General features: G+C 42.0%; 1 protein-coding gene across 9 annotated transcripts in view; it reads left to right on the top strand.

Moving 5' to 3' along the window:
* The first annotated feature begins 46 nt into the window (after positions 1-46).
* LOC144262830 (coiled-coil domain-containing protein 28A) overlaps positions 47-16,172 on the top strand; it is a 72,925-nt gene continuing 56,799 nt past the window's right edge. For 6 of the 9 annotated variants that reach the window (XM_077813119.1, XM_077813122.1, XM_077813121.1 and 3 more), the window contains exons 1-4: positions 6,317-6,372; positions 7,097-7,119; positions 9,018-9,076; positions 14,242-14,475. In XM_077813119.1, coding sequence (XP_077669245.1) covers positions 14,284-14,475 — 192 coding nt within the window. In that variant the 5' untranslated portion in view covers positions 6,317-6,372; positions 7,097-7,119; positions 9,018-9,076; positions 14,242-14,283. Of the gene's footprint in view, positions 144-2,103; positions 2,197-2,854; positions 3,052-4,366; positions 4,531-6,217; positions 6,373-7,096; positions 7,120-9,017; positions 9,770-11,034; positions 11,395-14,241; positions 14,476-16,172 lie in introns of those variants that run through there. The other 3 variants (XM_077813128.1, XM_077813127.1, XM_077813120.1) reach the window with 3 other exon arrangements.

Genomic DNA, 16,172 nt, shown 5'->3' on the forward strand with positions numbered 1-16,172 from the left:
AGGGGGGAAGGGCTTGCACTCCCGCTCCCACAATGCACGGCGCGCCCACCGAAAGTCGTGTGAGGAAGCGTTGCCGTATCACGTGACGAAGACGTCACTTCCGTAAACACTCTCGGAAACCGATGAAACGGGGAGCTGCGCAGGTAGGGCCCGGGGCGGACCGCGGGGGAACATGGTTCGGGTCCCGGACTGGGAGTGAGGGGGACTGGCCCCGGAACCCTCCGCCGGGCGGGCGATGCTGATCGCGGGCCGCTGTGAGAGTCTCGTGCTGTCTGGCCCCGGCCCCGGCCCCGGCGATCGCGCCAGAGCCTCCGCGGCCGGGGGAGACGTCACAGCATGTCAGGGTGGGAAGGGACCTCAGGAGGTTCTAGTCCGACCCCTGCTGAAAGCAGGACCAGTCCCCGACTACATCGTCCCGCCGCCCGGTGGCGCCCGAGCGATGGAGCGCCTGAGCCAGGTGCCCGCCGCCGCCCAGCGGGGAAACACCCTCCCCAGCCCACCGCTGTGCAGCCTCTTGGGTTTGGGTGCAGTCTGACCAGGGGATCTGGAACAGTGTTTATAATGGGGGTGCTGAGAGCCATTTGAACCAAACTGTGATCCCCTGTCTATGGTGGAAACCACTTCAAGTGGGGGCGGTGGCACCCGTGGTCCCATCACCTATGAATAGGGTGACCAGGAGTCCGGTTTTCAACCAGAACACCCAGTCGAAAAGGAACCCTGGCGGCTCCAGTCAGCACCGCCGACTGGGCCGTTAAAAGTCTGGTCTGTGGTGCTGCGGAGCTAAGGCAAACTAGTCCCTACCTGTCCTGCTTGTGTGCCTGAACCCCAGAAACAGCCAGCAGGTCCAGCTCCTAGACGGGGTACAGGGGACTCTGCGTCCTGCCCCCGGCACCAGCTCAGCACTTCCATCGGCCAAGAGCCTGCGGGCGAGAGCGGCGCACAGAGCCGAGCCGTCTGTCGCACCTGCGCCTAAGAGCCGGATCTACTGCTGGCAGTTTCCGAGACACGCACGGTGTGGTCTGCGGTGCCAAGACAGGCAGGAAGCCTGCCCTAGCCCCCCTGCTGCTCCGCTGACTGGGAGCTGCTGGTCCAACCAGAGCCCAACCCCCTGCCCCAACCTTGAGCCCCCTCAAATCCAGAGCACCCTTCTGTACCCCAAACCCCTCCTCCCCGGCCCCACCCCAGAGCCTGCACCCCTAGATGGAGCCCTCACCCCCTCCTGCACCCTGAGCCCCTCATTTCTGGCCTGCACCCCCAGATGGAGCCCTCACCCCCCCTCCTGCACCCAACCTCCTGCCCCAGCCCAGCGAAAGTGAGTGAGGGTGAGGGAGAGTGAACCATCGAAGGAGGGGGAATGTTGTGAGCAGGCGGTAGGGCCTTGGGGAAGGAGCAGGGCTAGGGTATTCGGTTTTGTGGGATTCAAAAGTTGCCAGCCCTACCTATGAATCTGATTTGTGGCTTTTGAATTTGGGGTAAACCGCATCACAGCAGACATAGCACAAGACGAGCCCCAAACAACATCCACGGGCAGTGTCAGGATGTCTCACTCATCCTGTGAACACAATCACACGAGAACAGTCTGTACCCTGCAGAACTGCTGGCCTTGCTCTCATGCTTTCTGAAGCCAACGTTTCTGTGATGGTTGGGCATGTAGTATGAACTCACAGGGACACCCCTATGCAATCAGGCTGTTAAGATTTTTCTTGTGTCCGAAGTTGCTGCTTCATCCCCAATTCCTTTAATTTTGATCATCAATTTACAGTAATTATAAATAGTGAAAGAAAACAGCGGGCTTGGATCAGTGCATTATGGTGTCTGCGTCAACCCTGAAGACAGAGTTTCAGCAAGGCTGCTCCTTTGTAAATAAGGGGTGGCCAAGAGAAGGAAAGAATGAATAACAGAAACCCCAAGTGGGACAGAGGAAAGTTTTCATGTAAAATAGAGGAGTAGAGAAGTTTTAAGTGGCAAAGGGGACTGGCTTTTTCCCTCTTTCTGTTTTTCTCCATATGAAGTAACGCTGTTTGTTATACTGGTTTTTATTTTACTGCTACATTTCATATCAGCTTGCTTTTATATAATGCTCATGTTGCTGCTTCTATGCAGAAAGTAGAACTGGAAAGCACCTGGGGTCTCACGTGACGAACACGTCACTTCCGTAAACACTCTAGGAAACCGATGAAACGGGAAGCTGCACAGGTAGGGAACAGGCTTATTACTTTTTTCAGTTTTCTTGCTCTGACCCCATGTGCTTTCAGTGTGAGCTTTTTTTAACTGCTGAAGGACTACTTTGAGGAAGTGACAGAATTAACTAATAAAGATTGAAGAGCAGCTGTAGGGGCACTGGCTCCACCTAGTCATTAATGTCCAGGAAGTGCCATATACCAAGCTCTTTATTGCTGTTATAAAACCATACTGATGTGGTTTTTATTTGGGTACATATAGGTTATTTCTAGAATATTAATGCATTGTAAATATTACAATTGCTTCAGTCATCTCTGATTATTCTCCTTAGACTATAATTGAATAATAGTGTCTGAAAGGGTGATTTCTAGTAGACACCAGTCATGTAAAAGTACTACTAAGTGTAGTAGAATAGGTTAGTTACTAGTGGGGCTCTAGCTGACTTCGAAGGCCTAGATTTGTGATCTGGTTCTGCTGCTGCTCATACAGGCTTTTCCCGCTTATCTTGAAAATCAAGTTTTTCCTTTTTGGGTAAAGCAGTTGCTGCTGCTCTGTGAAGGGTTTAAAAACTAGACTCTTATACAATACACCTGAGCCTCACTACAGCTCTTTATAATAAATAATTTGTTTGGCCATTTCAATGGATATTTAACTATTTAATTCCTTCCATAAGATAAGAAATTAGTCTGAGCGCAATAGTTAACCAGCGGAAATGGAAGAAAGGAAAATCAAGAGGAGGAGCCCCAAATCATCCAGTAGTCACCTGACTCAGGTTGTTAATGCCAAGAAAAATTCTGTGCCAGTCAGTAAAAGTACAGCATTTTCAAATCCTGCACCACAAACAAATTCACAAAAACCAAAGTTAAAAAGGTAAGTCCCTAATATTCTACAAATCATTGAGGCTGGGAAAAGGAGAGACAGTTGGACTTATTGGCCTAAAAGTATTAGCTGGAGGTTAAACAGTGAACTGTTTATGTATGTAATGCATGTAGGCAGAGGTGAGTAGAGAATAGGCATGAGAACAAAATCCTTAAGCAATCTTTGTAGTAGTTAACTTTATCAGTGCTACACTGAGATCTAGTGTGGAGGTGCCAATATCAGCAGAATAGCAGAGCTTGCTGAATCTGCCACTCAGAAGTGCAGTAGATAGTCTTTCTCCATTGCATTTCAGGAAAAATGTTTTCTCTAGAAATATATTATCCAAAATACAAGGTGTACCACTCTAGAAATCTACAGTACCTGCAGCTGACGTGAGAATGGACCATAATTTATCATTGTGTGCAACTCAGTAATGTTTTAAAATACACAACAGGATTATTCCGCATATGGCAAGATATGAGGGAAATGTAATCACTGCAATATTTTGTTGTTGTTAAATTTGACCTAAACTTATTTTTATATATGAATAATTTCTGTGGATGGCCAAGCTATTAGCCTGACTTGACAAGGGGTGGTCATATGGAAATTTATTGCAGTTTCTAAACTATAGTAGTAGTTGCAGGTTATATTCAGCCAACAAAACTGTATTTACATCAGGATAAGCTACTCATGGAATAGTTGAGTAAAAAGATTGAATTCACTTGAGTTTTCTCCACACTTGTATGAGCATGCACTATATGCAGAGTATTTAAGAATGTGTCTGCTTGGCTAACTTTCATGCAGTTTTATAGAAGAAAAATATAACTAGTGACAAGTTATAAAATCTTAGCTAATATGAATGTATACATTATCAATACCTGTTACTGCTTTAATATCTGTTCAGTGACTGTGGTTGCCTTGATATTTACTTTCCCACCCAGGGGCTTAGTTTGATGCCAAGTAGAGTTCCAGGAGTCTGCTTCCTATCAAAGTATTGTGAAGTCAAAAGGTTTTTCTTAATACTTTTAAAAGGAAAATGAGTGGATTATCCTGTGCTTCCTAATGGTATTAAGAAAGCAGATTCTTGGAGTCCTGCTTTGTATTATCAGATTGTCAAGATAGTGGCTTCACAATTTGATCACTTTATATTTAGGTAAAATTTGTGATCCACGCTTTGTAATTTGATGTGCAGTTAACATATGTACATTCACGACCGTTGTCCTTTTAAGGCCGATTTCTAGGATAGTCCTTCATTGCACTTCTTCAGTAGGAGCAAGAAGAGGAAGGTAGTCTCTTCTGTAAAATTAGATGTCTTTCATTTCCTCAGAGGAATAAAAGAAAAAGCCAAACCTCCAGGAGGGGAAGGAAAAGGGGCACAGGCAGCGCCAATACAGCACTCTTTTCTCACAGATGTATCGGATGTTCAGGAGATGGAGAGGGGACTTCTGAGCCTTCTAAATGATTTTCACTCTGGCAAACTTCAGGCATTCGGTAAATATGTCGGTTTTCTTTACCCAGCTGTTGCTTTTACAGATATAAGATAGCAGTTTTTTGCAAACAGATGTGCTGGTTACAGAGGGATTGTCAGTCGTTATTAGACAAGAGGTTAGTCTATACTTGTTTAAGTAAAATTTAACTTGGTCATGATTATTTTATTGGAAATTTGAGATAGCAACCCTTTGAATCATAGGGTTATCTTTGGGTCTATGCTGTGTCAAAAAGTCCCTTTCATAGTGCTTGTGTGCTAACAGATTGTGTTCCAGTTATCATGGGACACACACACATCACTTTCTTGGCTTGTAGATTTAAAATATCAAGTTTAAAACTACTTTGTGTATGTTAAATATTAGTGGAAATATAACCAAGCAATAAGATGCCTTGATGAAATGAAGTAATAAATTCCAAACTAGGAAACAAATTCAAACTGTATACTCGCTAATTTTTTAATTAAAATTAAAAAGTTTAAAATTTTGTCTTATGCTGGGGGACTGAATTCTGTTTTTGCCAAATTTACATCTTGCCAGAAATAGAGTTTATATATAGAACTGCACCTTGTAACTGTTGTTTAAGGTGTGATGCTATATTACTTGGTCAAGGTGATAGGAAAAGGGGTTGGTATTGGGTAGCTTTTAGAATCTGAGTGTAGGTTATGCCTATTTCCTCTTTGTGGGTGAATTTTTGTACTATAAATTGATTACCACTGCAAACTCTTGCCTGTTGTCAGAATGTCGCTGCTTCATGAACTATTGGCTGAGGGTCTATGCAGATGACTCTTACCTTTAGAACCTAAGCATATCATGTGACCTCTCCACTCAATTCTGCAATGGAGTTTTTTCCAGAACCTATGCCTCATGCATGGCATCAAAGTGCTCAGTGCTCTTATTTAGGACCTAAGCCCATGGCTCTCATGAAGTGTGGTCATTAACTTCAGTGTGAGCAGGATTGGGACTAATGCAATTGATATTTGCTTTCATGCTCAGCCCATCTTACTCTTCTCTGTGACCTTGAAGTGGAATCATAATATTGTATACAACAGGTGTAAGTTTCTAGGGCTCTGCATGGGGTTACAGGGCTCTTCTGCTTAGTCATTCCTTCTGCCAAGTGCTTGAACCCTGCAGAGAAATGTGGAGGTACTTTTGCAAGGTACATAAATTAGTTCCAGGGTATCCAATTAGCTATAATTTGGTTAAATAGGAATGGTTTGAGCATGTCTGTGAGTCAGAGGTTATGAGGTGCTGGAGGAGAAACCCCAGGAACAGCCAAGTTTAGTGAGAAAGTTTAGTCTGATGACACTTTAAGTAAAAAATAAGGCCAAGTTTAGAGATGGGCAGAGGTGGACTATATCCAGCATGCAGCTCTTCCATTCAGAACAGGGTGAGAACACTACACCTTGTTAAATTATTAGTTTCTTGCCATTGAAGTGATTGATATCACTTGATATCACATGACCCAAATACACGATCAAATACAAGGACAGAAGCTCTTATTTAAAAAGTTACAGTAGTAAACATGGAAAGAAAAACTGAGTCCTATGGAAGGTAATTGGATTTGTTTCTGATATTTGACACTTTTTTCTCTCTACTACAAAAATCCAAGATATACATGCAGTAGCTTAGACTTTGCTCCTTACCCCATTGTCAGACTCTTACATAACAGCTTTATAATCTGCTTTGTTCAGGAAATGAGTGTTCCATAGAACAGATGGAACATGTGCGGGGGATGCAGGAGAAGCTAGCTCGCTTGAATTTGGAACTCTATGGGGAGTTGGAAGAACTTCCTGAAGATAAAAGAAAACTTGCCAGTGACTCCAATTTGGATAGGCTACTATCAGATGTAAGTATAGTCAAGACAGACCATCTTCCACTGAAGTTGCTTCACAGAACTAGATCTGGGTTCAAGAACAGGATCCAGCAGTGTTGTTCTTTCTATACAATTTGAAGACCTTAGGGTCTTAGGAATTTAGGGTTCAATGTGTTGAGGAAAAACTTGACTCTAATGACCCAGGATATTTCCCATATCTGCCCAGGATTCTACTTCCTCTGCATTAATTTTGAGGAACTCTACAAGTGCCTTGTTCATCCCTCTTATTCAGATTATTCCTTGTGTCTACCAGTTTGTGCAGTTTAGAGCAGCGTTTAAGGTCCTGCAAACTGTCTCAGAGCTTAGGCTGATGTAGAACCAGCCTGAGCATCAGTGAGCTGAACCATTTTCCCTGTCGTCTTTCCTTCTATACTCTGCCACACCTATCAGAGACTAGACAGAAAGAATTATCTGGACGTATGTATTCTAAATGTATGAATCTTTTTTTTCCCCTCTGGTGCCTTTTTTGGTAAACAGGAGAACTGTTAAATATCCAAAAAGTCTAATTTCTCAAAACTTCCTAGTGTAGAGCTACACTTGCTTTTAAACTTACAGTACTATCATGAAGGGTTTGTTTAATTTTTTGCAAGAGACCCTAAATTTGTGCTAGTACCATTTATAATTGTATTATCGACATGTTTACTTCATTGATTATAACTAGTGTTTTTTCCTCATACTTTGTTCATTTATATTGCAGCTGGAAGAACTGAATTCTTCTATGTATCCTTTTTATTAAATATCATTTTTTGGTAAACATTTCTGTAATAAAGAGATGATCAAAAACCAAAATTATACTATTAAATTTCCAGAAAATACGTTTTACAGATGTTCTGTAGCTCAGGAGAGTTCAAAGGATTTTAACAGTGCTCCTTTTTGACATTCAGGGCTGTAGTATGTCATGTTTTCAGATCCTCCTAGCTTACAGATGGCTTTCGTGTAACACTCAAACTGTAGTTTGCTGTAGATCTAAACAAAGCTTTGTGCATAGGCTATTTCTTTAAAGATTTCTTCATTAACTGTTTGTTTGAAACGTTGAAAGAAAAAGGTACATCAGACAGAGATATCTAAAATTGTCATAGCTGAAGTATAAAATTTTAGACTGGACATGTTGAGAAAAAAGACTGTTTAGCCAGTTGAGTGCAAACCTTGATATATACCACCCACTTTGGCTAGGAACTTTGGAGCAACCACGCCTAATAATATGCCTCCTAAAGTGTTCAGGAGTGGAGTTCTGTCCTGCTGCTGCTGATAGGGCAAAAAAATTCTAATACTCTTCAGTTTTCCACAACACTTTTTAGGGCTCCTGTCAAAGGAGGAAACTTGCACACAAACTTAGAACATAGATCACTGAAATATGCAAAATTCAGAATTGCAGCATTACCGTTAAATGCCTAAGTATTAACAACTGCAAGTAACCAGTTGAATAACTTACATTTATATTTTTGTATACATTACCTTAAGTTGTCATTTCCATTCTTGTAAGCCTCCTAACCATTGCCGAAGGATGGTCCAGTGGTTAGGGCACCAGCCTGGGACTTCAGACACACTGTTTAATTCCCTGCTGTGATACCTACTTCCTGTGTGAAAGTCACTTAATCTCTCTGTGCCTCACTTCCCTGTCTGTAAAATGGGGATGATAGTGTTCCCCTGCCTTGCAGGGGTGTTGTGAACATAAATATATCCAGGAGTATAAGGTGCCCAGAAACAACAATAACAAGGACAATAGAAGTAGATGAGATAGATAAGAACTTTCCAAAATGTTTCACCAAGCCAGAGGCCAAGTGTAAAATATTTCAGTCCCAAAGGTGTATGTTTCGGAATTTGAGTAGGGTTTATTGGAAACTCTTGTGCAGCCTTGCTGATATTAAGTGAAATCAGCCCCTGCTATAAAACATTTACTATGTTACAGCATCTACAGAAATTCATGGCATAACTGTTCCCGCCCTTGTCAGAAAAAGTGGTTCTAAAATGTCTGTGCTTAATTGAGCTCTAATTATGTAAGCAACTGATCTGAGTTAGCACCTTTTAATATAAGGATAGTATTCTAATGAGGATTTCAGATGTCTTCAAATTAATAGTGAATGGTCTGTATTCTAAGAGACTTGTTTAATACATTTTCTTATGTAATTGCACAGGACCAGGGCTGTGCCCTTCTAAATACCTGCACACCTCCATTCTTTCAATCTTCCCATTTAAGATTTGTTAATAGTCTCTAAATTTAAACTTATTTTTTTAGGCAAGGAAAATATTAAATATGTATTTCATTTTTACTGTTTACATTTTATTGAAAATATTTGGATCAGGCTATTTTGTAATTGCAATAAAACAGAAGAGGATTAATTTATTTTTAAATTGGTGACAATGTGCTTAGCACTAAGATGACTTGTGATACTGTTTTTTTTCCTCTGGCATGTAAACTTTGACCTTGTGTATAATTGCATCCAGTGTGTATTGATATTCCAGCATGTCAGGCCATGTGTAATATTTTGTTCTTTTCTGTCCTCTCAAATCTATCATACTCTACAAACATTAAATACCGGTATAATACAGATATTCATAAGGTAAATTATCTCTTGTGTTATCATATGAAAACTTAATTTCTTAACTCTTTGTTCCAGACAAAAACTTCATTTAGCAGATGCACAAGATATCCCAAATACCTCCACCAGCTAAAAGTGTAGGTTTTTTTGATTTAGAGGCCTCTCCAAGAAGTCATGTCTTTATTTTTCCAATGGAATCTAGAGTCTTACTTATTTTCCACATCAAAGAATTAAAGTGCAAATGCAAGTGATTATTTTCACACATTCCTGTTAGCAGATTTGAGCACTGCAATATATCAGGGTTGGAATCTATTGCTCTAACTGCAATGGTGTGCTGCTGTGCTTTGTTTTATTGCCTTATTTAATATAAAAGTGTTTGTGGAAAACTTGAAAGTACATGCTCAGTGTTGTTCATGTGTCTGTTGGATTTATATATGTACATATAATACGTTCACTAACATTACTCCAATTTTGACAAAGATAGCAGTGAAGATTTTTTGTAGGTGCCTTCCTGCCTAGTATGTAGACAATCTGCACACTCTTTAGTGTGTTTTGTTTGCCATTAAATGAGTGCTTATTAATTTATTTAAAAATATGCCAATCGCTATGTTAAAAAGTGTAGCATCTGTTTAATTATGGTCAGAGAAAGAGCTCTTGTATGATCAGAATTTTTACAGTCAGTTTTTTCTCTTGCTCTGTCATCCACTTTAAAATTTCACCCAGTTAGAATTGGAATACATACTGGCAGTCCATGTCATTTGGTTTTGGCAATTTTGAATTCTCAACAATACTTAAACAGTGTCACTCCATAATAAATCCATTCTACACTACGTTGCTTTCCATTAACTACTTTTGTTTAGTAAAGTCTCCCTTTTTGGGGGCGGGGGGTTAACCGCTGTTCTCTATTTTTAGTTATTTCAGGAGTGGGGAGAGTCTGCAATAATAAACACTGACCTTCAACACATGCCCAGTAACAAGAGGTCTGTTCCTAAAAAGTGCTTCTACAGGCAGGTTTTGTGGAACACACGTTACTATACATATTTCAGTACTGAAGATGTTGTACTGATGGATTCACAGTTGGCAAAGCAGGCCCATAGCTAACAAGCACAAAAGACTGATTACGTGATGGCTCAAAACTTCTACCAGGGCATGTGAAAATGTGCACTCAGTGGTGCATTTGTTCTAATGTGTAGTAGTTAAACTGTTTATTCAGATTCCATTTTTTTTGTGCGTTCTATAGCGGGAGTGAAGTCTCTCTCCCTTCCCTTTTGGGTTTTCTGAGCTCTTGATCTATCCACATTACTAGTGGCTGGGATAGAGGAGAAAAGTCCCACTCAGAGAAGAGGATTCCATAGACCTTCATTGAAAGAACACAGTTCTTTGCCTCATGAGCTCCCACCTCTTTCCTTCTGAATCAATTGTAGCTTCGTCTGATCCCTAAAGTTCTAAACAGAAACTCCAACTCTGTGAGGAGGAGGCTTTAGATGCCATAATCCCCACTGAAAGCAAGCCCAACTCTTGCATCTTTTAAGTAAAGCACTGGCATTCCCTTCCTTCTCCCACCTAGAAGCCCAAATCCCTCATTAAACCATCAGATTCCTAGCAAAGTTCTTCCCCCAAATTTCCTTTGTTCCGCTGTGATTTACTTCCCTTGTTACACTGTGATTTACTCACCCCTTTGTCAGTGAGACTCTTTAGAAAGAGTTTGCCACCACGGAAGATCCCTAACTCCTAATCTGATGGATTTCTTCTGGGGAGGTTGTGAGCAGAATAGAGGAACTGGGAGCACAATACACTGACCACACTAGCAAAAGACAGTGTACCCAAGGTTTTGTCAGACTTTGGTCAGCCAATAACTAGAGAGTTGCTATACGTAGGGTTTTTAACTCTAAAACTTTTTGCAGGCAGGAGTGTAGTGTTTTTATGTAGAAACTATTTGAAATCTGTTTTCAAGTACTGCAGGGAGACCTGAGGAAATGGAATATACATATATTCAAAGGGAGATGGTTGTGATTTTTGGCTTGTCAACTTTAACAGAGTCTCTTCAGACTGCAAGTTGCAAAGAGATTTACTAGCAAGAAAATCAATATTTAATGAGATGGTTGATGTCACCTGAAGGAGTTGATTCTACTTGGGTGTTCATAGAATCATAGAATATGAGGGTTGGAAGGGACCTCAGGAGGTCATCTAGTCCAACCCCCTCCTCAAAGCAACACCAATCCCCAACTCAATCTGTTGTTTTTTACTGTGTTCTTTACTCATATTTCCTACACTGCCACTGACTGGCTTTGTGACCCCAGGGAAGTTCCTTAACTTGTGTTCCAGTTTCTCAACCTTTACAATTAGGATAATCTTACCTAGTTCTACAAAAGCTAAGCCCACAACAGTCCCCACTCAGAATGATCTCCCTAGCTAAGAGACGCTGGCCTTTAGTCCTGACTCACTTGCAATAATGGTAGGTTGTTCCATTGTACACTAGTTTGGATGGTGCTGTGCTGTAGTTTGGTAGAACTGTGCTGCTCTCCATTTGGCCTGCCCTACACTGGGACATACCAATGCCATTGCCTTCTGTTCAGGATTGCTTCAGACCGATTCTGCTGTGCCACTGTCACATGTGGGGTAAAGGGCCTGTTACAGTGGGAATGCAATAGATGGGTCTATGCGCATGTCACTACACGGTGTATGGGCAGCTGCAAGTTGCCAGTCTAGTGGGAGTGAGCCCACACTGAGATTTGAAGCTGTGCCGCAGGTCCTTCCCCTTTTTGGGAGGGGCACACAAGGCAACTGTAGCCTGAGTCAGGCTCTGGCTGGGAGCCCAAGGTGTAGCTTGTTGTGCAGTTCCTATGGAGATGGGGGAGTACTGACCCTCATCCAACGCAGCAATAATTCCAGCTTCCGCTGCAGTTCTCCAGCGGCTTTCTCAGAAGGAAAAGCAAGAAGTATCCTCTCCTAGAGGTAAAGCATTCAAATGACTATGAAATCCCTGTTCTGTGGGAAAAGTGGGTTGCTTTGTATTTTAGTTTTAGTATATTAATGTTAATAGAAAGGGCAGGGAGTAATGTCCTGCAGGCCTGACTCATACAGACTGCAGAGCAACAGGTGTAAAGATTTCAAAACTAAATCCAAAATGAACATTCTAGGTTTTTCATAATTGCTAGGTACTATGTGCATGACTGATTGTAACAGAGGCTAGAGATCAGAACTTTAAGAGGGTAAGAAGGTTACATTCCTCTGCCAGAGGAATTGAGGTATTTTTTTAAAATGAAAACTGGTGCAGATATGAAAATGCAAATGTAATTTGCAGGCAAGCAGCATGGCGGGACAAGACATTTCAGCATAGCTTTTATTGCACAATTTAAAATGGGGACAAAGTGCCATCTCATCAGCGGCTATTCAGTAAAGACCTGACACGGATTCCATAAAGGGAGAGGGGATGGGGAACATAAACAGACCTAGCATTAGATACAGCAGTACTAGGTCCATAAACTAGAGGAAATCTGGTATCCTCACCACAGTAGGTCCCCTTGTTATCAGAGAGGGACCAAGCATTGAATGGGTATGGAGAATAAACTACTCACACAGAGAAATGGCAGCTTTCTAGCTTATGGTTGAGATACAATGGTGGGCAGAGGTGGGGGGGAGAAGTATGCACCACCACAACCCAACCTGTACCTAGTAAATGCAAGGTAAATATTTATTTTGAAAATAAAATTCATTGGTCTCCAGGATTACAGTTCTTGCAGTTTTCATGAGTCCAACGTTAATTTAAAGGTAGTAAAAGGGAATGGTGACAAAAGAATTGTACATAAGTAGACTACTCAATTTATAAATTTGGCCCAACAATAGGGCAGCTACCCTTCTCTATACAAAAAAACCCATGGAATTTGTAATGACTAGAAGAAGGCACCCACACAAGAATAGGAGCTATAAGAATCACACCAGAACATTGGGTAAACCACAAGAAGGACAAGACACTTGTTATGGGTTTTAATCAGGCCGCAACTTTATGGTATAGATGTCTGGGACTACACGGCAGATAAAGTGTATAGTGCAGGCAAATCCATGCTTATTCAAATCAATTCTCCGGGGCTTCCACCAGCCCCCCTTTGTTTAATCCATGCTTATTCAAATCAATTTTCCGGGGCTTCCACCAGCCCCCCTCTTTGTTTCCATCCAGGTTCCCCAGGTTCCATCCATGGCTTGGACCTTAACATTCACCAGCCTCGTAAGAGGGTTAAGGAGGGCTATGAGAACAGGAAGGTGAGGGGGGTGGTGTTGGCTCCCTGCCATACCAATCATAGGTGTCCCTCAACCCCTTCTCCCGTTCTGTTCCTTTATCCAGTACCTCCTTTTAAGTAATTTACTTAAGGCCATCTATCTGGTCACTGAACATCAGCCCAATATTACAAAATAAGTTGCGACATATGGCCTACCACCTTTTCTATTCACCAGAAAAGATCCTCCTTCATACCTGCTATGAGGAAGGTGAAAAAAACCACATTCCACCAAAGCCAAATCTGGTGGTGCAGGAAAAATTCCTTCCCAGCCCCCCTTTAAAAGGGGGAACTAGCATAATACCCACAGCAGGTCCTAATCCAGCCTGCCATTCGCCTCCACTAGGGGAGGGAGGATAGGTGCTGGCTTCCTTGCTGCTTGGACATAGAGACTTGCCCCATCCAGGTTTCGTACCTTTATGCACATTCCTGGGTGGGGTGGGGTGGGGGGGGAGTCATTGCTGCAAAGCTGACCACCGAGCACCTTTTACAGCAGTTTCTGACCTTTTTCCTCTTCCCCTGCCAACCACAAAGCGGAGCTGCCCTTCTTTGGGTAAGCCCAGACAAATTCTGCCCCCCTTTAGTTGTGGTGTAGTCATTGGTTCATACGACAGAGGGCAGATTGCCACCTGTTGAGGCAACAGAACTTCCGTTGGTAGCCTGGGAAGTCTCCCATCTAGGTTCTTACTGACCAGTCCCAATGTCAGTTATGCGATCTGATGAAATCACAGCTCAAGCATTGGGCCTGCTTATGTACATACTGAGGATGGCCTTTACCCAGCTGCCTCATCTAAACATAGGTAAGATTGCAAGATATAAGATTGACAGCAAGGTATTTTTAAGACACGAACTATATATAAAATGGGCCTGGAATCAGGCTTCTGGATCTAAATACCCCACTGAGCATAGGGGGAGTTGGGAGTGGGTTTCAGATCTGAATCCAAGTTTGAATTTTACAGTTTGCATCCATCTCTACTAAGAATTAATTAGATCACTTCACATATCTCTTTAATTCACTGAATTTCTAGGTGGCTCTAACACAGCTGGTGTAACCAAGTATCGTTGCTGCAATGATGACCACAGCTTATTTAACACCAAGTCCTCACACTGTTAAACAATGGCAACTAGAGAGTTTAGGACTCCTTGGAGAAAACACAGTGAAGTCCAGCAAAGTGTCTTCCAGTAAAATCCAGACCACTGGGAGCTTGAACACAAGGTTCAGCACTTGGACACCTATCGCAAACAAATCATTCAACAAGCAGGTAAGTTACAGTCTGGTAGAATTCAGAGTAGCAGCCGTGTTAGTCTGTATTCGCAAAAAGAAAAGGAGTACTTGTGGCACCTTAGAGACTAACCAATTTTCATAGGCTCAACTATCATGAAATGCACTGGTGCGCATTGCCACATATCTTGAAACACCTCCAATCTGCACTTGCACAAGCAATGACAAGGAAACATCTTATAAAATATGCACTGATGCATGTTCATGTAAATTAGATCAGAAACCAACCTCACATTTAAAAAATATTACATCAACATCTCCTTGTCTTTTAACTGCTGCATCTTCATTTTCTTTGGTCATTTAACAGAAATGGGGCAGGGACTGTCTGTTATATCTCTGTACTGTTACTGACACAGCGGGGCCGTGGCTTCTAGGAGCTACTACAATACAAATAACTACTAAAAATAAAACGACAATAAACTGCTTCCTCGAGGCAAAGTATTTACTGCCATGATGTCTGACAGGAATTACGCCTGTGAGGACCAAGGACTATTCATAGCAATAAACACTGTGGCCATTAGCAAGCACATGATTGGCTCTATAACAATATTCAGGTACAATGGCATTACACATCTTTAATTTTTTTTAAATTACAGATTTATACATTGTTTCAATGTTTTTTTAACAAATTTTCTTTTTCCTTTAATCAAATCTGATGCTGCTCTTAACTAAATGGGACTATATTCCCCAAAGGCCTCATCCAACAGGCATTGCTGTGGCCTGGCACTAGGCTGATATACTCAGAAATTGCTCATTTTACCTGCAGAGGAAAGTGTAAAAGAATAAAAGACCTTGCTGAGTAGCAATTGGAGTAGATAGAGTGAGAGGAAGTGGACTCTATCCTCTTAGAACAGCGTAGTTTGATCTCCCTCTTGTACAGGGGTTTTGAACTAAGGGAGAGAGTCATTCCCACAGAACCCAAGGCCAAGGAGAAGGAAAATTCCTTCTGTTTCGTCTTAATGGTCCTTCTGATCTGTCCGTAATGATGTTAAGGATGGTGATTGTCAAGGCCACAATTTTCCTAACTGCTGCTGCTGCTTCAGGCTGCAGGCGTAGCAGAAGTCGCTGCTGGCTGTTGCTGCCGGCAGGGACTGCTAATTGAGCTGCTAGGAAAGCCATTGCCGTGGTGACCTTTAGAGTGCTGCTGCTGCTGCTGCTTTTCCAGGTGGCCACTTTTCTGTTCTTTTTCTCAGGTAGCTTCTGTTCTTCCACAAAGCCTCAACCCCACTACACTGAGCCTGCTCGCTGTGGGCCTTATATGCTGGTTTCTCTCTCAAGGTCTGATCATTAACATTATTTATGAGCCTGGGTCAGCCAATCAGCTTCCAGATATTAGCATAATTGCTATTTTTTTCTAGCTCCTCCCCATTATGTCATACTTATTTTTAGACAGCTAAGCTCCTCCCTCTGATACCATCAGGTAAAGCTCCTCCTCTTGAGGTCTTGGGAGAAATGCTGTGTCATTCCCTATTAGTTGCTGGAACCATACCCTGACCCGGTGTCTTTCATAGAGGAATATTGCGTCTGCCATTTTGGATTTCTAACGTTAAATGATCACAAATTACTATTTATCTAAAGCCTTAATCTTAAAACTAACTACTGTTTTATGCAAGTCAAAGTGTCCTGATGCTATTGCCACCTTAATTATATCCATGGGGAAGAGGTGAAATTTTTACA

The sequence above is a fragment of the Eretmochelys imbricata genome, chromosome 3 (assembly GCF_965152235.1).
Source record: "Eretmochelys imbricata isolate rEreImb1 chromosome 3, rEreImb1.hap1, whole genome shotgun sequence".
NCBI lineage: Eukaryota > Metazoa > Chordata > Testudines > Cheloniidae > Eretmochelys > Eretmochelys imbricata.